The sequence below is a fragment of the Penicillium manginii genome (genome assembly GCF_028828005.1).
Source record: "Penicillium manginii strain IBT 31320 chromosome Unknown utg000004l:1.0-7231830.0:1.0-7236170.0, whole genome shotgun sequence".
Lineage (NCBI taxonomy): Eukaryota > Fungi > Ascomycota > Eurotiomycetes > Eurotiales > Aspergillaceae > Penicillium > Penicillium manginii.
In genome coordinates, this window is record NW_026643105.1 from 3,905,179 (window position 1) to 3,928,870 (window position 23,692).

Consider the following 23,692-nt stretch of genomic DNA (forward strand, 5'->3'; position numbering starts at 1 on the left):
CGAAGCCGTCTCTGGATATTCTCAAACTGATTTTATGCTGACGTGCTTTGCCCTGGGCTTTCTCTCTACTACAGTGACGAGGTCAATATGATTGTGGAAAAGGCTGGAGAGCTTCTGTCTCTGGTTCAGGCCCAGCTGCTCCTCTCTGGCTCATTATGGAATAAGGCTAGCTTTCTCGCGGTCATTTCACCCTTTCTCATGGGCTTGCTCTTACTTCTTATGGCCGACTATGCACGAATGCTCTATTTGCACTCCAATATGGTATGCATCAATCCGAACACCCTGGACCCATAGAACCCGCACCTTTGATGCGAATTCTAACGTCTCGACAGCCACCAGGCCCGTTTCCACTACCCTTAATCGGAAACACACACCTACTACCCGACGAAAAGCCATGGATCTACTTCGAGAAACTAGCAAAACAATACGACTCACCAATGATAACGTTCTGGACAGGACGAAGACCAACAATATGGATCTGCGACGCATGGGCAGCAAGCGAGCTTCTCGACAAACGTGCCGCAATATACGCCTCTCGACCACGCATGGTAGTCTTCAGCGAGTTGGGCGCAGGACAATCTAATCTCGTCAACATGTACTACGGCGACAGGTGGAGATTACATCGAAAACTGACACACATGGGAGTCGGCCTTCAGCAGGTTAGAAACTATCGTGGTTTCCAGAATGACGAGAGCAAGGTTGTTGCTTTTGATCTTCTGCACGAACCGAAGGAATACGTGAAGCATTTCGAACGGTATGCGACGAGTGTTGTCTCCATTATTGGCTTTGGGAGGCGCGTTGCTACCTTCACCGATCCGATTATCACGGAGGTTATTTCTGTTATGCAGCGGGCTGCTGAGCTTAATGTGCCTGGGAAGACGTTTCCGATGCTAATGGAGTCTTTTCCATGTGAGTCTAAATCCACCAGGACTACGTAGACACTACTCCCGAAAAGGATACATTTCTAACAATCTTCTAGTCTTAGCAAAATTCCCAAATTGGATGGCACCCTGGAAACAAGGCCTAGGAAAAGGCCAAGGAAGAGGCCGACCATTCTTCTACGCTCTCGCCGAAGAAGCCGCAGCAAACCCAAATGCAGCACAAAGCTACGCAAAGAAGATCTTCGACGAAGCACCCAAGCACAAGCTAACTCGCATGGAAATATCTTCGCTCTCGGGCAACCTATTCGGAGCTGGGAGTGACACTTCAAGCTCCACGTTAGTGACATTCGTCCTGGCCTGTTGTGCTTTCCCTGAAACACTAGCCAAGGCATGGGAGGAACTGGACAGAGTGGTGGGAACACACCGGAGCCCGACGTTCCAGGATGAAGCAGATCTACCGTACATCAAGGCTTTTGTCAAGGAAGTGCTGCGGTGGCGATCGGTCGCGATCATAGGTGGCCAGCCGCACGCGCCGATCAAAGACGATCATTATAAGGTAAATGGCTAAGCATTCGTCCCTGCCGCTCCAAGCGTATGTAGGTCGCTCCAAGCGGGTTACATATATCCACTACTAGTATTTAGCCTGCGCGGATCGCTTTGCTTGATTGATTGCTGATAAGATGGGTTGTATCTAGGGTTGGTTGATTCCTCGGAATACATGGGTCCAAGGGAATGTCTGGGCTATTCACCACCATGAGCGAGAATTCCCGGATCCAGATCGCTTCAATCCGGATCGGTATATCAAGGATAGTCCCGAGTCTCGTCCGTTCCCTGGCGAGAAGGGTTACATGACCTTCGGATGGGGCAGGCGGGTTTGCAGTGGCCAGGGGCTGGCGGAGCAAGGGACGTTTATTACGATTGCGAGATTGCTTTGGGGGTTTAAGATCGAGAAAGCGTTAGATGGGGAGGGAAATGAAATCCCCGTGGACATATTTGATTACACGTGAGTTTTTTTGTGCATGTTTCATGTTTTCTTTTCATCCTTCGGTGAACTGATTGTCGGGGATTTGTTCCGTGTTGATGCAGCAATGGCCTGAATATGCGCCCTAACCCTTTCGAATGTCGGATCACGCCTCGGAGTCCGGAAATTCGTGCAGCAATTGAGAGAGAGGGCAGACAAGCGTTGCAGGATCTTTCCCAATATGACGGCGAGTCTCAGTACCGCATGAGCACATATTATGCCAAGGAGAATCTGTGAAAGGGCTTTGGAGATCGCATCTGAGCGGTTCTAAGGGTTTATTTCCGAGGATAACTGCATGTCTGGGAGACTACCACCTGGGCATATACTATTCTGGCGGAAACAGAGTGAGACAGGCCGAGCTCGCTGCCCTCGGAAGGATCCCCGTCTTCTGCTGGTGGAGACGAACCGCTGTGTGGAGACGGCGCAGCAGAAGACGGCGTCCCCAGCATTCAGAAAGATGAGATCGCAACATGGCGTTCTCCTTTTCATACCGTCTTGCTATTTTTTTATGATCGGGTTGGGTTTAATTGCCTTCACTACGCAGACGGGTCGAGTTTACAAATCGGAGATGCCCAGGTGGTGAGGGAAGAATGGATAACGGTGCATACCGCCAGGCTTGTGTTTTATTATGATTGAGCTATGGAATGCAGAGACTCGTCACCCCATCGATCAATGTTGACTCGTATCTAAAATGAAGTTCTTGAATTCGTCTTGATCAATTCAGATCGGCGATGTCGCCAGAACAGCCCACAATTGGCAGGACCATCCGGGCTTCTGTAGATTCACCAGGTCGGCAATCCAATCCTGCATTATATGCCGTGATGACAAGAAAAGGAAGCACTTGGTCTACATCATAAGATCGATCATGTCGGGGAAGAGGGCCAGACGTGGGTCTACTGTATATCCCCGTACTAGCGACATAGGGACAGTGCGCCACCAAATATTCGAACTGACTGCTCATTCAAGCGGCTGTTCGGCAGATGTTCCAGAGTGAAACAGCCGGATGAGCCAAGTTGGCTCCCCAGAATAAAAGACTTGCGGGCCAATGACTGCGGAGGATCCACTCGGATCGCCCTTGCTGGCGAGTGCCGCGTCGTCTTGGGTTTCCGAGTGCACGCCACAAATTCAAGAAATGAAAAAAGGAAATTCGGTGAATGTTGCACTCCTTGCGGAAGGTCTGTATTTATTTGAAATTATTCATTGCAGTTGTTCCGTTGTAGTCAATTGCAAGAGATTCATATGATCGGTCGGCTTGCCTTGGCCAAAATTTACCCGTCAGACCCGCAGGAGCCGCCAACTACCGTCTTCAAATGCTCCGGACCTAGACCGAACATGGCAGACACGCCTGGGAAAGAAAAAAATGAGCGCGGTATCTCATTTTGTGTATTTGTGCTTAATCTGCGGGGGAAAAAAAGAGGGTCGCGTTCCAATGACCCATCGTGGAAGCCACCTATACCCTCAAGGGTTAGGATTGCCGGTTGTCCAGTATTAAATAAAGATACCTCTGCTCTACCCGGAGAATTGTAGTGTACCTGTGGCACGGGTGGGACGGCAAACCTTCGGACAACTAAGCTCGGGAATAATTTTCAGAAATAGCCACCCCCAACACCTGGTTCGAGGTCGAGATCCACCACACGGGTTTAATTCTCACATCCCCGGAACTTTCTCTCTTTGTCACATATTGGAGATAACGGGTCTGCTTCTGTATATTATCCAGGCCATTGCTTCATCATGGCTGTCCCAAAGGCATATATGCCTCTGGATGTGATCGTTGTTGGGTAAGAAGCGCCTCCTTTTTTTCTTTCTACAATTCATGACCATGGGCTAATCATCAACAGCGCGGGTATGTTTTCCGATAACGCATCAATATGCGGACAAGCTATGCAAAGGAGTCGATTGACATTCCTCTATAGGAATTGGCGGCATGGCCGCAGCCCTGACGCTGGGCTTGCGTGGACATCGAGTCACAGTGCTCGAGGCCGCGCCGAAGGTATGCCTTTCAGCTCGCCATATTTGAAGACAAATGCTGACAACATGAAGCTCATGGAGGTTGGAGCTGGTATCCAAGTCTCTCCAAACATGCTGCGTCTTTTTGACCGTTTGTGAACCATCGTTTTCCCCTCACATTTGAAGACATCTAACATTCCTTCAGGTTGGGGTGTCTCAGACTTGATCCACGCTCAAGATGTGGCCTTGGAACATATCCATGTACGACGATGGCAGGATGGAAGACTTCTCGGTACCATGCCTGTGAACAAGACCTTTGGCCAACAGGTGGTTATTCACCGTGCCGACTTGCACAACGCTCTTATCGAGAAAGCATTGGCCCTCGATAACGTTAAATTGCGAGAGAATTGCTTTGTCTCGAGCGTCGAATTTAGCCCTGCATCCGTCACACTCGCTGACGGCACCGTCGTTCGTGGAGATATTGTCATCGGCGCCGATGGCATCAAGTCTACCCTACGTGGCCACCTTTTGGAAGACCCAAACATTAACGCCATTGCCACCGGAGATGCGGCATACCGAATCATGCTACCCCGCAGCATCATGGAGAAGGATCCAGAGCTGAAGAAGCTTATTGATGAGCCGCAAGCGACTCGCTGGCTGGGACCTGCGCGCCACATAATTGCTTACCCGGTACGCAGCCATGAGTTGTACAATGTCGTTCTGCTTCACCCAGACCGGCAGGAGGTTGAGGAGTCATGGACGATGAAGGGTTCAAAGCAAGAAATGATCGATCACTACGCAGGGTGGGATCCAGTCGTCCGAAAGCTTATCGACCTGGTTGTGGAAGACGAGGTCCTCGAATGGAAGCTGTGTCTTCATCGGCCACTACGCACTTGGATCCGGGGCTCAGTCGCGCTGATTGGTGACGCATGTCATCCCATGCTGTACGTTGAAAGCTTGTCGCCACCTCATTTAATTGAGCGAAGCTAACTATATCAGGCCTTATGTCGCACAAGGAGCGGCCCAAGCCGTCGAAGATGCAGCTGCATTGGGCGTCTTATTGTCCAATATCACGTCACGACATGAGATTCCGAGCGCTTTGGAAGTGTACGAGAAAACCAGAAAACACCGCGCAGAGACTGTGCAGCAGTCCGGCACTGAGAACCGAGTCGCATTGCATCTGATCGATGGACCCGCGCAGCTCGCCCGTGACGAACAGTTCTTGGCCTCGGCGAGCGGATCCAACCCGGACAAATGGAATGATCGTGAGACGCAGAACTTTCTCTGGGGATGGGATGCCGAGAAGGTGGCACTGGATGCCTGGAACGGTTTGTAATCCCGAATCTTGTGTTCCGCGCTGAAAGCTAATTTCTATATCGCAGAGTTGGTAAAAGGTGAAAAGATGAGCGCCAGCTTGTAAGTGATGAACGAACCGCATACGACCATATTCAACATAGAGCGCCATTGCATTAAAGCCTGTTAGAAAGTGCTATTTATCATTTGGCTGCGGGAAAATAGCCATTAGAAGTGTATATAACCATATAAATACGAGATATTCATCATATAATACACTACCGACCTCGGAATCTTTGTTTCTGTTTATTGCTAGGAAAAGATCTCAGATCTTTGCTAAGTTCTCCATGATTCGTTGCATGTTGGAACGGAACCCCCTGCTAGAGAATTTAACGATGAGACTGTACTTGTGATATCAGGAGAAGGACATGAAGAATGGCACGTGAGATACGCATGGTGTTAAAGACAGAGGAGGTGAGAAGGATGCCTATCTAGCAGGTAACAGCTCATCAGTCCTCGGCAGCTAGATACAGAACGAATGTTGTGAACGCCCCAGGGTATTCTCGATAACGAACATGCAAGCCGGTACAATAATCGTACAGGTGGGAAAATATTCGTGTAGTCGCCATCCTTTGCATTGTCAAGAGATGGTGTGTGTTTACGATAAAAATTGACGGGAAATACAAAAGAGCAGCAGTAACGATCCACTTGCCCATATTGACTGGGTTGAGATAAAGTCTTGCAAGGCGGATATCAATGCGTGCGAGAGCAGAATGAATGGCGTGGAGAGCATGGAGAGCGTGGAGAGTACAAGCCATGATGCTAAGAATAGAAGACATGTCGTCAACTTGAAATGAGATCAGTACGATGGGGGCGGGATGTCATTAATCTCGTCACAGAGGCGCATTCTCTCGTCACGCAGGCGTTCATTATCGAAAGAAAGGGACTTTTTCTCGATCAGAAGGCGACTTGCCTCGGAACGAAGGAAATTCGCATAGGTGAGTTCTAGAAAAGGCCCGGAAATCATATCATGGTCCGCTTTCAGAGATTTGCTCCACTCCCAGGTATCTAGGTCATTCCGAACAGCAACCAGAAAGAGAAAATAGATATGGCGGCAAGTTAGGGGGCCAGAGGCTTCTTGTGCTCCTGCTAGTGCGGCAGTCCACCTGTCAAGAAATCCTTGGGGGTCCGTACCACAGTAACGAATGCTCAAAAGTTTTGAAAAGGGTCCGAATTCTGGGGAGTCCACGGTACAAGAAGGTTGTTGGTCGGTAAGAGAACGAGAGTTACCAAATGCCTGTTTGAGGCTTTGGAACGCGCTAAAAGCATTGGCAGCAGTGCGGATATGACCATCATGATGTTTTGGCATAGTCGTAGCATAGAGCCAGGGCATCAGTTTGAGTGAGTAATCATGCCATTCAATGACAGCAGCAAAATCAGGCTGAGCCAGAACTTCAGGCGTAGTAGCGGTGGCAGGAGTAGTGACGACAGGGATTGGCTTCGCATATTCCCCAGTAAGAAGCTGGAAAAGCTTCGGATGGATCGAATTAAGTGTAACACTGAGGGACGCCTTCCAACTCGACCAGTTGTCAGTGCCTTTGAGCTTGGGAACAAACTGACTGAGCGGAGGGAACTCCGGCCCTACACGGAGGTCGCCGATAGGAGGCATTGCGGCCGTGGTAAGAATGGCGGCGGTGGCAGCAGTGTTGGCCGTTGGAAGGCCTAGATGGTATGACAGAGATGATTGAATCGATGAAGCAGACAGGGATGAGACGAAAGACTGTGGAAATGTTTGTAGGGCGGTGTTTTGTTGGTGGCAAGTCCGGTGGTAGTCGCAGGAAGTGAGAGAAGTGAGAGAAGTGAGGGAAGTGGGAAGTGGCAGTGGGTAGGTATACGACAGCGAGTGACAACGCAAGCTGCTTCCCCAGGAACCGGCCTCAGAAGCAAACAGCTTCAAATTTCCTGGGAGAACTCGGAGTTGACAAATTCTCATAACATGTACCTGGGTTACCAAGAGGGGCTATCTAGCAGATCATAAACAGAGGGTATTGCAATATTTCATATATAAGTGTAGAAACTTTTTCGATTTCATTATACAATCATCCGGAATGGGGGTCATTCTAATCCGTCTCGAGGTATGGTAGGCATGGAACATATCCCAATACGTCCCCTTGTGGAAAGCCAGTGACGCTCAACATATGACAATCCAATGATTTTGAGGAAGATATTTACATCTTCTCGCCGGCAGCGGCCTTCATCTGGCCGTACTTCTTGAGGCGAATAGCAGACACGTTGATGAATCCAGTGGTCTCGGCGGGGAGAAGTCACCAATCTCGTCCATGCTGGACTCGGTCATGTCGTACAGCTTCTCGGTCTCGGAAGAGCGGCCGAGGACGGAGACAGTTCCCTTGTAGGCACGGCAGCGGACCTGGCCGTTGACGCACTTTTGGGAAGCGGTGATGGAGGACTCGAGGAACTCACGCTCGGGGGAGAAGTACATGCCGTTGTACAGGAGCTGTCATAGAGTGAGCTAAGGCTGCATTGGAAGAATTGGAAAGTTTACTGACCTTGGAGTAGTTGAAGGTGACGAACTGGTCACGGAGAGCACGGACCTCACGGTCCATAACAAGGCCCTCAAGATCACTATTATTATATGTCAGTGAGGAGCCTATAAATCAATTGAGTTGCCATGATAACTAACATGTGAGCAGCGCGCAGGCAGGTGAGACCGGGGGTCTCGTAGCAGCCACGAGACTTGATACCAATGAAACGGTTCTCGACAATGTCGATACGGCCAACACCGTTACGGCGGGCGATAGCGTTGGCAGTCAGGAAGAGGTCAACAGAGTCAGTGACGGCCTTCTTCTGGCCCTTCTCGGTGTACTCGAGCTTGACGGGGATACCCTTCTCAAAGTGGACGGTGAAGTCCTCTGGCTGGTCAGGGGCGGTCAAGGGGTCGGCAGACAGCTTCCACATGTCAGTGGGGGGAGTGGTATCGGGGTCCTCCAGGATACCGGCCTCGTAGGAGCAGTGAGCCAGGTTCTCATCCATACTCCAGGGCTTGGACTTGGTAGAGGTGACGGGGATGCCCTTCTCGGCGGCATAGGCAAGGAGATCGTTACGGCCGGCGAAACGCTCATAGAAGACGGGGTCGCGCCACGGGGCGATGACCTTGATGGTGGGCTGCAGGGCATAGAAGGCAAGCTCGAAGCGAACCTGGTCGTTACCCTTACCAGTGCAGCCGTGGGAAACGGCGAAGCAGCCCTCGCGCTATTGGGGATCCCAGTTAGATACCGTCGTGTATGCTGCCAAAATGGCCAGTTTATCTTACCTGGGCAACTTCAATCTGGGCACGAGCGATCACGGGGCGAGCGAGCGAGGTACCTATAATCATTGTGAGTGGATGCTTTTTTGCAAATGGATGGGAGAGAAGATGAGCGGCAGCATACCGAGCAGGTAGACGTTCTCGTAGACGGCGTTGCAAGCAATGGCAGGGAAGCACAGCTCATCAATGAACTCGCGGCGGATGTCGACAATCTCGCACTTCAGAGCACCGCACTGCAGGGCCTTGGTGCGGGCAGCCTCGAAGTCCTCTGAAATACTTGTTTAGTTCTGGATCGCGAGTCGTCGAATAGATATCGGATGCATACCCTCTTGACCAACATCGGCCACTGCAAAATCAGAATTAGCATTTTGGAATTGGACTTAGATCCCGCTCTGCGATAGCTGACTTACTGAAGCAAACAACCTCATAGCCCTCCTCGATGAGGTACTTGACTAGAATTGAGTATCAGCATCCTTCATTGGGTAATAAATCGAGCTTGGAGAGATTCGTACGGATGCAGCTGGTGTCGAGACCACCAGAGTAGGCGAGGCAAACCTATTCGCGCAATGAGTCAGTGGATCTGGATTCGGGGTCGGGAAACTAGGCGGGCAAGGTGGAGGATCAAAGTGGGATGGAGTGGCGGTCTGAGTATGGAAATATCGAATTGCAGTCGTGGCGGAGGCAATTGAGGTAACGTACCTTTCCTTTGCTCATTTTGAATAATTTGAAGCTGTGATAGAGGAAAGCTCAAAAAAATAATATGTGGGGGATGAGTTGAAGAAGAAGAGAGTTGAGAGAGTTGAGTCACCCGGAAAAAATGACGGTTTTTTGGTGCGGGCCGGGGGGGCGCGTCTTGGCGCCGACACCGGCTGATAAGCCCTGATAATCACACACGTCGATCTGCGATTGACCTTTAGGGTAGTCCCACATCTTGTACCTTGGGAGTCTCCATTGGCAATTTACTGTTACTAATCTCGTCTTTTAAATTAATATTTGCCAACCGAACAGCTGGCTGGATGTTTTGCATTATGCGGCTCCTGGATTTGACCCCACTATCCTAGAATGGGACGGTTCATCACGACAGCAGAGAGTGGGACGAATTGCCCCTCCAGCATTGACAAACATACATGGCACGATTGAGGATTCTATTAAATTTCGTTTTCGATATCAATTGATGCCAGTACCTTGGCCAATCTCAACTTTACCAACGACAAAGAAGCAATAACACAACCATGAACGCCTGGATGAAGCTGGTCGGCTGCCAAGCCCGCTGGTGCCGTCATCGCCCTCCGCAAAAACTGTTTGGCTGGTTTGCACCGCGATCGGTTATTCGCGGCCTCCCCCGCAATCTCCAAGTTCCAAGGGCCGCCAGCTTCTCTTTATAAGGGAATTCAACGCAGGGGTGCGACTTCCTCTATAACTGTACCCTCATTCTATCACCTCAAAATCTTGCAGACATGGTGTTAACTCGTACATCGCGGTGCTTGCTGCCACGCATTTCTCATAGATCATACTCGGCAGCTCCCTCGCCAGCCGCAAAGCTCAACTTGCCTATCGACTACAAATCTACTCCCATTCTTCACCACACTCCTTCATCATTATCCAGCAACCCGGATTTTCCGGCTGCAGCAACAACGAAACGGTTGAACTTTTTTCAAGCCATCAACTCGGCTCTACGAACGGCACTATCAACGTCTGATAAGGTTATGCTCTTTGGCGAAGATGTTGCCTTCGGCGGTGTCTTCCGGTGCTCTATGGATCTACAGACGGAATTTGGAGCAGATCGAGTCTTTAACACCCCATTGACCGAGCAGGGTATTGCCGGATTCGCTATCGGTGCGGCTGCCGAGGGCATGAAGCCCGTCGCGGAAATTCAGTTCGCCGACTACGTCTTTCCCGCATTTGACCAAATAGTCAACGAGGCAGCTAAATTTCGATATCGAGAAGGTGGCACTGGAATCAATGTGGGAGGGCTTGTCATTCGAATGCCATGTGGTGCAGTTGGTCATGGTGCACTGTATGTCTCTTCACACCTCGTAGGTGCGAATGCCTTTCTAACTAGCTTTCCAAACAGATACCATTCCCAGTCCCCCGAGTCCCTCTTTGCACACATTCCAGGTGTTCGAGTAGTGATGCCCAGATCTCCTTCGCAAGCCAAAGGTCTCCTCCTATCCTCCATCTTCGAGCACAATGACCCTGTCGTTTTCATGGAGCCAAAGATTCTCTACCGGGCGGCGGTCGAACATGTTCCCAACGAATATTACACCATTCCTCTCAGTCAGGCTGAAGTCATCAAGCCTGGTACCGACCTCACCATTATCTCCTACGGTCAACCATTGTACCTCTGTTCGGCAGCCATCTCCGCCATCGAGAAGAATATGAAGGGCGTGAATATCGAGCTGATTGATCTGCGTACAATCTACCCCTGGGATCGACAAACTGTTCTCGAGAGTGTCCGGAAAACAGGAAGAGCTGTCGTAGTGCATGAGAGCATGATCAACTATGGTGTCGGTGCTGAGGTCGCTGCAACTATTCAAGATGGAGCTTTCCTTCGATTAGAAGCCCCAGTCAAGCGGGTCGCCGGCTGGAGTACCCATACCGGACTCTCATACGAACAATTTATCCTGCCAGACGTTGCTAGTCAGTTGCTCGCCATTCACCTCCCGCCTTGTTAATTTTACTAATGGGTGTGGCTTCTCTAGGGATTTATGACGCTATCAAGCAAACTCTCGAATATTGAGCGACGCACGAAGCAAAAAAATGACCCGCCGTATGACAATCCAAGGTCTTGGGGGAAACATGGCAAGTTTTTTCTTTTTTTGCGGAGTCATTACGATTTTTGTTCGGAATTAATTCACGACACAACAACTCTACAATGGGCCAAAAGCCATACATCACGGCCATTGGCCGAATTTCACTCATCATAAATTTTCTCATGATAGAAGTGTGGGATATTTTCAACTTATATTGGGCGGAACGCAGTTGGCCTTTGCCAGTGATCAGCTTCTAATCTGTTCTGCTCTGTTCTGCATGGCTGTTGCGAGTTGCTTTGAAAATGGTGCATTTTCCTGACTGTATACCGCCAAAACTCAATGGAATAGAACGTTTGTTTCCAACTATGGATTTCGACTGAATCACTAGAATATCTTGTAAATTCAAGGGCCCGTCTCTCCCGTCTTTCCAGCAAATTGAGAGGCGCAGTCTCCCCACGTTGCTGCAAAACTCGGCAGCTGTTTGGAGTTTTGCATGCATGACCAGGGATCCGAATGTTGGGTAATGGTATCTAGGAATTCGTCGTCCTATAGAGATCCCTCCGTACCTCTGCGGCCGCAATCCGTCCCTGGCCCTTCCCTTTCCCATCCGTTGGAGTTTGTGAGACTGAGTTTCGTCCAGTACTAGTTTCGATCAACCAGAAGTTCTCGCTCGGTACCTAGGTATACCGTCCCTGGATGGCTTTTTCCATCGTAAGCCGAATGCAGTTTAAAGTTAATTACGCCTGAAGTATATACTAGCATCATAATATCATACGCCAGTCTCGTCGGTAGTAACCTTGGAAGCCATCATCGGCGCTTGGGTCGTGTTGCCATCTTGGTTCTTTTCCCGCATGTTTCGCAAGCTCCATCGGCTTCCAAGGTTTGCTTTAGCCTGCCGAGAGTGATCCTGCAGAAGGCCCCTGTGCATGTAATATCCGATGAAAGATATCGGAGAACTGGGGAAATTGGTGAGTAGTAATTGCGGTCTTTTCAGGATATTCCAAATTTGCAAGACACCACTCCAGGGCTCTTTACCTAGGTAACGCTTGAACTTTCCACGTACAGCCGTTTCAAAGCAGGAAGTTCCTTGCACTTCAATCAATGGATGATATATACTAGTATCTAGGTAAATAGGTAACTTGAACTAGAATATTCATATTCGTGAGGGCTGTTGTGCCACCCGGACGACCACCTTTTCTGTCCGAGTCTTACTGAACCCCGTTTGTCGAAGTTCCTTGCGGTGGCAACGAGAGGAGAATCTTTTGAATACAATCGAAGCGACAGCTGCGATCGAGTGTTTGAGTCAAAAGATGGACAAGGATGTCATTCGCCAAACACCGTCAGACTGGGGGTCCGAGCCACCTGAGTGGGTAGTACCGTGAAGGGTGTTCGTGATCTGCCGCCAACAACCGACATGAACCATACTAGTACTCCAACTTCTTATTGTGTGATCGTACGGCCCTCTGAAGATGGGGAAAAATCGCCAATTCTGAGCTGAATCATAGACCAAATCAGTTCTAGCCGTTGGAGATAGATTTGAATCATTTTGCCCCTAAACTTGAAGATCCTACCCACTACATACCAGTAGCTACTGGTTAGTTCCAAGGTTAGTAGTACCAGAAGCCCTACTGCCTAGCCCTGGAGTAGTATATCCGAAATTCCGAAGACTTGAGATATCACTTAAGCAGAAATTCGGCATCTTTATGCATTCAAGGTAACTTCAAGTTTTGACTGGTACCTAGACATCTATCCAAAGTACATCCTGTTCCAAAAGTTCTTCCCACCCAACTTATCTACACCAAAACCTAATAATTTCAACACTATGAAAATTAATAATTTTGTATGATAACTAATTTTTTAAAAAATAATTTTCTATAGAGAATTACTTAAGCTCTATTTTCTATGTAGATATCTTATCTGTATCTATTTTATCTAGAGAGTAGTCTTCTACTAAAGTTAAAGATTAGGTTTTTCCTATAATCTAACCTAGATTTTTATCTGGTCTTCTATAGTAGTAAACTTTAGTAGAAGACTACTCTCTAGATAAAATAGATACAGATAAGATATCTACATAGAAAATAGAGCTTAAGTAATTCTCTATAGAAAATTATTTTTTAAAAAATTAGTTATCATACAAAATTATTAATTTTCATAGTGTTGAAATTATTAGGTTTTGGTGTAGATAAGTTGGGTGGGGAAGAACTTTTGGAACGGAATGTAGTTTAAAGGAAGACAAAGAAGCCACAATTCAAGTTCATTATTATGCTATCTGAGTCACGGAATACCCCGAGTATGGAGTGTAAGACAAAAGCCTGGAAGGAATAATTAGGTGATAAAATGATTTATTACTGACCGAAATTCCACTCAATGTTTTATCAAATTTAAATGCAAAAAGTCTCAGCCATATATCGTGTTACATATCGAGATAAGGTTCTTGTTCATACCTTAAAATAGGGTCCACATGGACACACGGACCACAAAAAGCTTAATCGATCCATGGAGTAGTATGTCCAAACACTCCAGTTACTTTTGACTGTGGAATAAATAGAACAAAAGAGGAAATACCATGGGATTTCTGGGCAACTCTCGAGTTCAAACTAGAGATGCCATGTCTGCGTGGTCACAATTATTAAGGGATATTCTAGTTCTCCCCTTTCTGGCTAGTTGAGAGTTTTCGGTTCGACCAGATGCAGGTAGCAGTGTGTACTAGTACGATTGGTTTTCTCTACAGCTTTTCGGGGAGAAAATCGAGTGAGCCTGAGTGTACCAGAATCTACGTATGAGCATTTGAGTCACTAGTGGGACCAACGAAGCATTAAGGTAAGATTCACTGTGGTAACCATAGTGGTTCAGCAAAGTAGGCAACGGCAACAAAAGTGAATGGTTCTGACGATTGGGAAGGCACGACCTCGCTCCCAGGCTTATAACACCCGCCCTCACCCAGTTCACTTCTCTTCCTCTCCTCTTCTCACCTCAATTCTTCGTTCTACCCTGTATCCTCCAAAGATGGCTTTCAACTGGTTCACTACCTTCCAACTGCTCATTTCGAGCTTCATTGTCAGCATCTGCACAACCATTTTCAATATGCTCCAGTTTCTTTTGTCCTTCACTGGCGGGGTTGCCAATAATACGAGCCTGGTTTTGCTCGCAGTGCTACCATACCCGCTCAATAATCTCAACCATCTTATGCGCAGAAGCCCTTCAATCTTCCAGGTTCCCTACATTCTTTATCTTCTCCTCTCTGTCATGTGTATGGTCTTTGTTTGGGAAAAAATCTTCCAATCACCTTCTTCGAGTCTCATAAGCAACGCCTGCCCAATCTTGCTCGATATGCTCAAAGTCCTTTTGTCCTTCACTGGCGGCGTTGCCGAAGATATGAGCCTGGTTTTGCTCGCGGTGCGTGGGCCCTCACTCGACAACCTCAACGACTTTTTGTTCATGAGGCATTTGACCTTGTTCCAAATTTTCTACATTCTCGACATCCCTTTTTCTCTTCACAATCACAAGAGGGTCTCTGTTCTCTTCGTTTTTGTCCACGCCCTACTTGTCTGCTATCGCGAGGCCATAGAAAAAGTTCATCTGGTATCTTTCGGCACTTTCAAAGTCCTGCTTGCCTGCCTCTGTCATCTCAAGGAGGTTATTCGTCTCACCCTATCCCACATTTCCGCTATCCTTGAGAGCCTCGTGAACCTGGTGCAGCTCGCGATGCAAGCTGTCTTTTCTTCTTCGTTCATCACTTTGTGCGTGCTTATCTTAGTCTTTGTGATGCAATCGGGATACACCAGTCCCGTTCCGAATTTGAACAGAGAGAGACCTGATACTGAGTACTGTCCACCTGGTCGGTGTGCATCTCCCATCCAAAACGAGACGTAAGAAACTCCGTATCCGTCTACATTCTGTAGCGATAATAAGTACTGACAAGAACGCAGAGATAAATCCTCTTCGTCCCCGCCAACCCTCCCAACGCAAAGCCTCGCCGTGTCAAAGGCAAGGGGCAAGTTGCACCATATTCCCGTACTCAAGAAATACCAAATTTCTGACAATAAAACAGGCGTCACAACACGAAAGAGGCGCGAACAGCCTTCGTGGAGTCCCAGCTGCAGCTCAGGAAGTTCCAGCAGAACCTCAACACATGCCAGCAGGACCTGGAGAAAAACCAGCAAGACCACAAGAGTTGCCAGCAGGAGCTCAAGAGATGCCAGCAGGAGCTCAAGAGATGCCAGCAGGAGCTCAAGAGTTGCCAGCAGAAGCTCAAGAGTTGCCGGCGGGAGTTCGAGTCTTCGGGGGCTGACGCACAAGCCGATATCCAGAAGCTCGAGTCAGAGCTCGAGGCCAAATACCGGCGTGACCTCAAGGCAAGGGAGCACGCCTTCCTCCACGTGCAGAGCGAGCGGGATAAGAGCACAACTAAGAAGTGGTATCAGCAGAATACCTCGTTGAGGAGAGAAAGGGACATCGCCAAGAATGCCCTTGCTGAGGCCAATGATAAGCTCCGTCGGAGAGACCAGCAGCCTCAGATCGACCGTGACCTTATCGTCCACCAGACCCGCAATGAGGCAAATGAGGATGCCGAGCGCAGGCTCAAGGAGACGCGAGACACCTTTGACAATCATCCGGCCGTACTTCATCAGATTCGCAACCCCGGGGCTGATCTCATCGGTGCCCAGGCTGTGGAGAAGATAAAGGACGACCACAGGAAGGAACATGCTAGCCTTATTTCTGTGCTGAGGGACTCTGAGCGGCGTGAGAAGAAGCTTCGGTCCAAGATCGAGCGATTCCGGGCCAAAGATTCTCGGTTGGTTATCGAGAACGCCATGCTCAAGGGCAAAATTGCTCGGTCCCAAACCAAGAGAGACTCACTGAAATCACAAGTCTTCCATCCTCAGGTGATGGTCTTGAATACTGGTCGGGGAAACACCCGGCCGGCTAAGTCACATAAGGATGGGAAGATGCTTCAGTCCATGGTCGGCCACCCGCAGGCTCGGATGGGCGATCTCGAGGAGAACGCCAATCTCAAAGCGACGAAGGGGATGACAGAGGCGGAACTTTCGGAGGATGATGATGCGGGAGGACAACTGCAAGGCGAGCTACATCGATCAACCCGACGCGATGATAAGGCAGATTTGGGCGACAAGCTCAGCTCCTTGTTCAACGACGATTCTGTGCATGACGAAGTCCCCAGCAATGAGCCCGGCTCCTTATACGACGATTCTGTGGAGGACGATTCTGTGGAGGACGATTCTGTGGAGGACGATTCCGTGGACGACGAACTCCCGGACTCGGTCGCCGAACTGAAGCAGAAGAAGGAGGTGGTAAATGAATCAGGGGCCAATCCGACCATGCCCAGCACATCTGCGTCCCAGTCCACAGAAACCGATCACCAAGGAGGCCCCCGTCAACAGGCCCAACCGCTGACCCTCGCCCAAACGGTGGCGGCGAACAAGTTGAAAATGGCGGAAGAAGCGCAGCAAGAGCAGATGAAAATGGCCCAGCGCCCGCGCCTGGTCCCGCGCCTGCGCCGGAAGTGAAGTATAGGATTGGGAGACCTGCAAGTCGCAGTTGACTGCGGAGAGGGACGCGGCCGTTTCGGCGCGAGGAATCCGGGAACAGGAACTTCGGTTGGCCAAAGGGTACCACGCGCAGCTTGAGGAATTCATCCATGCCGCGGAGTGTAATGCAGAGAGCCAACAAAACGAGATAGCCGATCTCAAGTCCAAGTTGTTGATAGCGGAATCTTCCCAGGCCAACCGCGCGAAACAAGCGGCGGATTTAAATTTCCAAATGGAACTCGGCGAGTGCGAGCAGAAGATGGAAACAAAGGAGAAAGTGTTCGCCGAGAAATATGATGAAGCCCAATCATTGAAGAGTGAACTCGACAAGCGGCAGAGGCGAATTGCAGGACTGGAGGGTGATCTCCGCATTAGCGGACAACGTATAATTCCACCGCAGAGCTTCTCACCCAACGGTCAGGTGAAGTCGAGTGTTTCCAGGCTCTTTGTGATCAGATGCGCAAGTGTGTCGACGCGATGGACGGACAGCTGAGTGACCTCGCCAAAGCAGCAGACGATACGGAGAGATTCCGGCATCTGATAGGCCATGAAATGTGGACCGAGACTCGCGACTCGACCGCAGAGCTATGGAAACAATACATAGAAGCACTCAAATTATCATCCTGGGAGTCTATTCCCTTCTGAGGTGGAGGTGGAGGTGGAGGTGGAGTATATGGAAGTGCCTGTTCCTGCTCCCGTTCCCGTTTCCCGGTCCAGGTCTGTGTCCGTGCCCAATGCCAAGCCATGTGGAGAGTGTCTGCCTCAGATATCAGGTGTCAGGTGTCAGGTGTCCACCAAAGCCAAAGCCAAAGCCAATTCCACTCTAGTTCCTCCAACCCAATCGATCACGAACGCAACAGCCGATTTCAACCATCTCCCTCCGATTTCCTCGCTCCGTCGCCCACTTCACTCCTTCCGAATCTCTCTTCCCTTCGTTCGGCCCCTCTCTCCCGGCCCTATTCTCGACCTCTTCCTCGGCGATGCTCACCTCGCTGTTGTAACATCCATCCCTCCCCGTCATTTCCCGCCCGTGTTGATCCTACTCGTGGTGTCCTCTTATCCTACATTATTCTGTCTTGTCTCTTGGATTTCACCATTCGCTCCCCCGGCGATGACTTCACCGGCAACGCGCACACTTGCTGCAAGGCCCATGGTCTTGGGTCTGGCCAGACTGATCGTCCTCACCTGTTCTCAACTTCCCCTCGCCGCCGGCGCCCCCGGCTCTCTCGACCTACCTTCTCTCCTCCTCTGAATCGGATCCTCCGAAAGAACCAACCGATCCAAGCCTATGGCTGTACCTTGGAATATCCGCTGCCCTCGTTCTCAGTGGCGGGGCATTTGCGGGTCTGACAATTGCCCTAATGGGGCAGGATGAAGTGTACCTTCAAGTGATCAAAACGTCCGGTGAGGAATCCGAAAAGAAAAATGCTGCGAGCGTTTTGAACCTTCTAAAACGGGGCAAACACTGGGTGCTCGTGACTTTATTGCTCAGCAATGTCATCACAAATGAAACATTGCCGATCGTACTCGACAGAACCCTCGGAGGTGGATGGCCGGCCGTTCTAGGCAGTACAGCACTGATCGTCATCTTTGGCGAAGTCGTTCCTCAATCAATCTGCGTCCGCTACGGCCTCCCCATCGGAGCTTGGATGGCTCCATGTGTTCTGATTCTTATGTACATCATGTCCCCGGTCGCCTGGCCGGTCGCAAAACTGCTCGACAAGCTTCTTGGTGAGGATCATGGCACCATTTACAAAAAGGCCGGTCTCAAGACCCTCGTCACTCTACACAGGACGCTTGGTGAAGCTGGAGAGCAATTGAACTCCGATGAAGTCACCATCATTAGTGCTGTCCTCGACCTCAAAGAAAAATCCGTCGGCACCATTATGACCCCAATGGAAGACGTCTTTACCATGTCTGCCGATACTGTCCTGGACGAACGAACCATGGACCTCATTCTATCACAAGGATACTCTCGCATTCCAATCCATGCTCCCGACAACCCCATGAATTTTGTCGGTATGCTGTTGGTGAAAATGCTCATTACTTATGACCCTGAAGATGCCAAGCGAGTTCGCGACTTTGCTTTGGCCACCCTTCCCGAGACAAGACCAGAGACAAGCTGTCTGGATATTGTCAACTTCTTCCAAGAAGGAAAATCACATATGGTCCTCGTTTCCTCATACCCCAGCGAAGACCGTGGCGCACTTGGTGTTGTCACTCTTGAAGATGTGATTGAAGAGCTTATTGGAGAGTATGACATACCCATTCTTTACATTTTTGGTGATTCAAGTACACTAACATTGAATACAGAGAAATCATCGATGAATCCGATGTATTCATTGATGTTCACAAGGCGATTCGTCGAATGGCTCCTGCTCCCAAATCTCGTGTTCCCAAGGGCCAGATCGTCGAGGAACCACCCATGGCGACCCCTCTTGCAGAAGGCGAACTGATTGATATGGATGGCATGTCTTCCTCAGCTCCCAAGCCTGATATTCCACGCCGTCGCAGTTCTGTCGAGCCCCCTCCACCCCGATTCCAACTTCGTCGCCCCAATGGGGACAGTAACAACAACAACAAGCAATCTGATCTATGGTTTACACAGAGAGGTGCGACTGACGAGATCCGGGAACATCTCAAACATCTTGGGCCTTCCAATTTGGCGAGCCGTCCGCGACAGACTCGATACCATAACGTCAAAATCAAGCGCAGCGGCGAGTCTCCCTCTCGCTCCGCACAAACAGATCTTGACTCCGGGCGCAGCCTGAATGAGTCCCATCTTCAGATAAACTCACCGGCGTATCAAGGTGGCATCGGGGCTGGCCTTGTGGGCTCAGGCGTCGATGCTAAGGACGGCGCGCATGCGTTGAAACTTGGTTACGGCACAATTTCCCCACAAGAAAGTGTCACAAAATCTACGAATGCGCAGCAATTCAAGGATCTTCCCCAGGTCTCCATTCCAGAGTCTGTCCGCGAAGAGCGCGAGGATCAAACCCGCTCTGCCTCAACCCGCCAAAACAGCAGCGGCACTGGTAGCGTCCGGTCCACCGAATCTCACACCGAATTGATCTATCACCACCGTGGACCAACTCGAAGCGGTAGTATCACTGAACAGATTGTGGATGTCAATGGCATCCGAAAAGTTGTCCTACACACAAACGGATCAGGTTCTTCCTCCGAAGGTCAAAACTCCCCACATGATACTCGTGACTCGTCGCCAAATCGCCAACATGCCACTACTGATTCTCAGGGTGCCCAGCATCCACACTCCAAAAAGCGCCGTCGCCGAAAGCATGGAAAACCTAAGTCCAAGAAGGCCGGCTCTTCTGAAAACCAACCCCTTCTGCAATAATGACAGTTTGTGTCCCATAAAAGCTAAAGGCTTCAAGGCAAGCCACAAGCAGCGATTAATATGTTGTTCCTTTTTATCAACACGAAGCCCATCATCAATAATTCCCTACGAAGGTCATCCAATGGTCATTCAGCCTCCATTGTTGAATCAAACAATCCAATTCTAAAATACTCATTTGTACTGTACCGATTACTGTGCAGCAACAAAATTCTCCTTACAAACCTGCGGGACGCGATATTGCCCTTCTCACCACCAATCGAGAGCAGAACCTTGGAATCCAAGCACGTCCGCTTCTCAATATGACATGTATCATTTCCAGGGTCACGTCTTGCAACCCCCACATCCAAAAAGTCATCGCGAAATTTGCCCCCCCTGAAACCCCACTGGGTCTCTCTGAGGTCAAGCGCAGCATACATTCCCAAATGCCATCGTGCCATCTCTACTGGGATGAACCTGTGTCGCTTCCATCTTCATGACCACGTCTGGCACCTTCGAACTGCGAGATATTACCTTTGGGCGGCGACTGGCCTCGCCGAGGTTAAGTGCGAAATGCCTCTCCGCAATCTACCGATCCATAGCCACCAGGATGGCATTTATTCAACTTGATGCCCGAACAATTGAGCTTTTCCCGATTTCCTTCAGACGAATAGCGCGAACCCCCTTCAGATTTCCACATCGCCCAGTGTCCGCCTTCAATGGATCCAATGTCTACAACAGCTAGAACTCTTTGCCAACTACCATGCAAAAGCTTCTTGAATACTCCCCCCTCGTTCCCCCAGCGGTACAGCTGAGAGTCCTGTCCAATTGCTTGGCACGCTCGGTGGTGATGATTGAATCCAAAAATGAACCGACGAAGAAAAGAAGAAAAAAAAAAACAGAACTTGACAACGCGTGTGCAGCAAAACGAAAACATGCTCCGACTCGCAAGGACAACAGGCAAAATAAAAAGAAAGAAAAAAAAATTCGGGGCGATTTGTTGCGGAGCAGGTCTCGCACAACCCCATTGATTTGAGGGAAATTCTCTCTCTGTTAGATTAGAATCAATTACCATGCATACGTCAGAGGATAGGTTCCCAGGGTAGGGTTGGGGATTGTGTTGAGATTAGCGACGCAATCGGACTTGGAAGCACTCGACGCTTCAGTTAGTGTGGTTGGTGTCGAAGAGACAAGGATGTTTTTGTTTTGTAAGAAGGGTGATGGATGATACTGTTACGTGTTGGTCGGGTTCAACGGAAGGGAATTTGTAAATACAGAAGGAAATGTCATTTTGAGCGAGCATGGGAGCCTCAATATCATTATCATCACATTATCTTTTCCATTATGAACTGATTTCTTTACGGACTATTAAGTTGAGTAGGGGTACATAACTCTACAAGCAAAGGATGAAATAGAGATACGCAATGAAATTCATTTTTAGTCGGAGTGAAAAATCATCTAGTCATGAAACGCCCCCGAATGCACAAATATTCTCGCATATGCTAGCATGTAGTCGTTGTCGGTTCACCGTTCAGGCACCTACAAAACGACGTCTAGTTGTTCAACGCGTCAATCGGCAGCGAAGCAGAGGGGCCTCATAGAAACCAGCTAGGCCGAAGGCCATGTTGGGAAATGACATGGAACGGGTAAAGGAGTGCCCCTGCTGTGGATAGTATTCTGGAAGCAGACTTGCTTCGAAGTCCTGATGTCGGGAGTCGAATCGACAGCAACGGACGAAGCTACCCACTCATTTCAGAAAGTTCGAAACAGAGATTGAGTGATAGCATCGCCGAGGTAGATCAGGTTGATGAGAAACGCCATATTTCCTGAATACATCCCAAATCCAAATCAACCGGGCTGTGAGATAATGCCGGTGTATTGGCAGAGAACCAGCGAGAGCGACGCAATCACTGCAAAAGAGGATCGCGGAAATGCTTCTGGCTGTTGCCGGCCTTCTGGACGCGGGCCAGCATGCGGTTCTGCTGGCGTTGGGTGTTGGTTCGCTCGCGGCGCTCGGCCGTCAGAGCAGCCTGCTTCTGGACTTCAGTGGCACCGATCATACCCGTGCCACCGTTGGCGCGAGAGATGAGAGCGCGGTTCTGATTGCGGGCGCGGGGCTTCTCGTCGTCCTCTTCGATCTCGCCGTTCTCGATAGCCAGACGGCGCTCTTGTCGTTCTTCGGCAGATAGGTAGCTGTGCAGGTTTTGGCGGTAGTACTTGGCCAGCGAACGGTGACCGACACTCTTGCCGGAGGGAAGGTGGAGTTCGGTCTCGTCGGACCAGGCGGCGGGTGCCTTGCGGCGAGAATCAAACTCATCTTCATCCACGGAAGAGGCGTCGGTTTCCCAGCCCTCGTCATCGCCATCGGAGCGGATCTTGACACCACCCTCCTCGGCCATAGTCTCGTCCTCGTCCTCCTCGTGGTCAGAGTAAGTGCTGCGGAAATCGTAGTATTGACCGATCTCGACCTGCTCCTCCTCGGACTCGAAGGCGATCATGCAGTGACCCTTATCACGCATGTGGGTCCTGGCACCGTCGGCGTTGTTGCGAATGGCGTGGCAGTAGATGCACTCGAAGTTCTCGTTGATTTTGCGGTAGAGATAGTGGACCAGACCCTCCAAGTTGACCAGATACTCGCGCTCGGGCACGAACATGCCGTGGTTCTTGTACATGTGTTCGACATTGGCCTGGATGTCGTCGGATTCGGCGCGGCAGAAGAGACAGCGCGAAGGGGAGAAGTCAGATTGTTCAGTGGCCATCTCTTCATCCTCGTTATCTTCTTGGATAGTGGCGGACTTCAGGTCGTCGGTGACCTTGTGAACATCGCTCTCTCCGGTCTTGTTGATGGGCTCTCCGAGAGAGAAGGCGGAACTCATGACGGAGGCATCGTCACCGTCCTTGCGCAGGCGGGCTTCGCGCTGCTTGTGCTTTGAGCTCTTGATGTGGTTCTGGTAGGAGTTCTCGCTGTAGAAAGCCTTCTGGCAGGGATCACAAGTCTTCTCGTATGAAGCCTTGGCGGCGGCCTCAGTGGAAGTGGCTTGGGCGGCAAGGACCTTTTCGTTGAAAGTTTCGAGGGAGACTGGGGGCAATGCAGCAATGCGACGCTTCATGTTGTACAAACTATAGAAAAAAAGGGACGGTCAGCGATGTTTTGGGAGTGACACCAGGGCTGGCACAATACTTACTGCCAATCCTTGCGCATATGATCCCTCTGCGCATCGCTGCGGTGGAAAGCAACGAGGCAGGTATTGCAAGTGTATGCAGGGGTCTGTTGTGTAGTTGACGACATGGTGCTCGTGGAATCGTCAAATATCGTTGAAGGTGGTAAGTTGGGTAGTCTTGGGTGATAAAAAAGTGAGTGTGGGACAGTTTTTTATCGCAAGCGGGGTATGATGAAAGTTCTGTCGTGAGTCACGTTGACACTTCTTGACCCCGTACTTTTTTTATAATAAAAAAAAAGAAAAATGACTTTAGAATGCGGTGGCCTTGTAGACCTGGGTATTTGTGAAAAATAGTGAGAAATAAGTGTGTAAAGTGCCAATATTGTGGCGAAAATATCCGAGGGGTCTTTCAATGATTTGCAAGCATCGTC

The 23,692-nt window shown here is 49.8% G+C and overlaps 9 protein-coding genes across 9 annotated transcripts; 5 read left to right on the plus strand and 4 right to left on the minus strand.

Annotated features, from left to right (window-relative positions):
• Window positions 1-87: 87 nt before the first annotated feature.
• Window positions 88-2,139, plus strand: N7533_005164 (cytochrome P450; the record flags this gene model as incomplete). The annotated part of the gene is made up of 5 exons (XM_057101814.1): window positions 88-261; window positions 333-909; window positions 980-1,437; window positions 1,577-1,884; window positions 1,968-2,139. 5 exons carry the CDS (start codon window positions 88-90, stop codon window positions 2,137-2,139), a joined length of 1,689 nt encoding a protein of 562 aa, XP_056961444.1.
• A 1,494-nt stretch (window positions 2,140-3,633) lies between these two features.
• On the plus strand, window positions 3,634-5,269 carry N7533_005165 (putative salicylate hydroxylase; the record flags this gene model as incomplete). The annotated part of the gene is made up of 7 exons (XM_057101815.1): window positions 3,634-3,680; window positions 3,741-3,745; window positions 3,816-3,892; window positions 3,943-4,000; window positions 4,055-4,793; window positions 4,849-5,177; window positions 5,232-5,269. 7 exons carry the CDS (start codon window positions 3,634-3,636, stop codon window positions 5,267-5,269), a joined length of 1,293 nt encoding a protein of 430 aa, XP_056961445.1.
• Window positions 5,270-6,001: 732 nt separating this feature from the next.
• N7533_005166 (uncharacterized protein) lies at window positions 6,002-6,811 on the minus strand (the record flags this gene model as incomplete). Its single annotated transcript, XM_057101816.1, has 1 exon — window positions 6,002-6,811. The coding sequence occupies one exon, from the start codon at window positions 6,809-6,811 to the stop codon at window positions 6,002-6,004; it is 810 nt and encodes a 269-aa protein (XP_056961446.1).
• Window positions 6,812-7,396: 585 nt separating this feature from the next.
• Window positions 7,397-9,191, minus strand: N7533_005167 (argininosuccinate synthase; the record flags this gene model as incomplete). The annotated part of the gene is made up of 9 exons (XM_057101817.1): window positions 9,167-9,191; window positions 8,980-9,022; window positions 8,878-8,919; window positions 8,793-8,813; window positions 8,592-8,735; window positions 8,474-8,526; window positions 7,844-8,412; window positions 7,710-7,785; window positions 7,397-7,657 (listed from the first exon to the last, which is right to left on the minus strand). The coding sequence occupies exons 1-9, from the start codon at window positions 9,179-9,181 to the stop codon at window positions 7,397-7,399; spliced, it is 1,224 nt and encodes a 407-aa protein (XP_056961447.1). The 5' UTR covers window positions 9,182-9,191.
• Window positions 9,192-9,924: 733 nt separating this feature from the next.
• N7533_005168 (2-oxoisovalerate dehydrogenase subunit beta) lies at window positions 9,925-11,207 on the plus strand (the record flags this gene model as incomplete). The annotated part of the gene is made up of 3 exons (XM_057101818.1): window positions 9,925-10,484; window positions 10,542-11,107; window positions 11,170-11,207. The coding sequence occupies 3 exons, from the start codon at window positions 9,925-9,927 to the stop codon at window positions 11,205-11,207; spliced, it is 1,164 nt and encodes a 387-aa protein (XP_056961448.1).
• Window positions 11,208-15,539: 4,332 nt separating this feature from the next.
• On the minus strand, window positions 15,540-15,926 carry N7533_005169 (uncharacterized protein; the record flags this gene model as incomplete). Its single annotated transcript, XM_057101819.1, has 1 exon — window positions 15,540-15,926. One exon carries the CDS (start codon window positions 15,924-15,926, stop codon window positions 15,540-15,542), a length of 387 nt encoding a protein of 128 aa, XP_056961449.1.
• Window positions 15,927-17,442: 1,516 nt separating this feature from the next.
• On the plus strand, window positions 17,443-18,021 carry N7533_005170 (DUF21 and CBS domain protein; the record flags this gene model as incomplete). Its single annotated transcript, XM_057101820.1, has 1 exon — window positions 17,443-18,021. The coding sequence occupies one exon, from the start codon at window positions 17,443-17,445 to the stop codon at window positions 18,019-18,021; it is 579 nt and encodes a 192-aa protein (XP_056961450.1).
• A 109-nt stretch (window positions 18,022-18,130) lies between these two features.
• On the plus strand, window positions 18,131-20,124 carry N7533_005171 (uncharacterized protein; the record flags this gene model as incomplete). Its single annotated transcript, XM_057101821.1, has 2 exons — window positions 18,131-19,023; window positions 19,083-20,124. The coding sequence occupies 2 exons, from the start codon at window positions 18,131-18,133 to the stop codon at window positions 20,122-20,124; spliced, it is 1,935 nt and encodes a 644-aa protein (XP_056961451.1).
• A 1,883-nt stretch (window positions 20,125-22,007) lies between these two features.
• On the minus strand, window positions 22,008-23,389 carry N7533_005172 (putative C2H2 finger domain protein; the record flags this gene model as incomplete). The annotated part of the gene is made up of 2 exons (XM_057101822.1): window positions 22,008-23,220; window positions 23,286-23,389. The coding sequence occupies 2 exons, from the start codon at window positions 23,387-23,389 to the stop codon at window positions 22,008-22,010; spliced, it is 1,317 nt and encodes a 438-aa protein (XP_056961452.1).
• Between the last annotated feature and the right edge of the window lie 303 nt (window positions 23,390-23,692).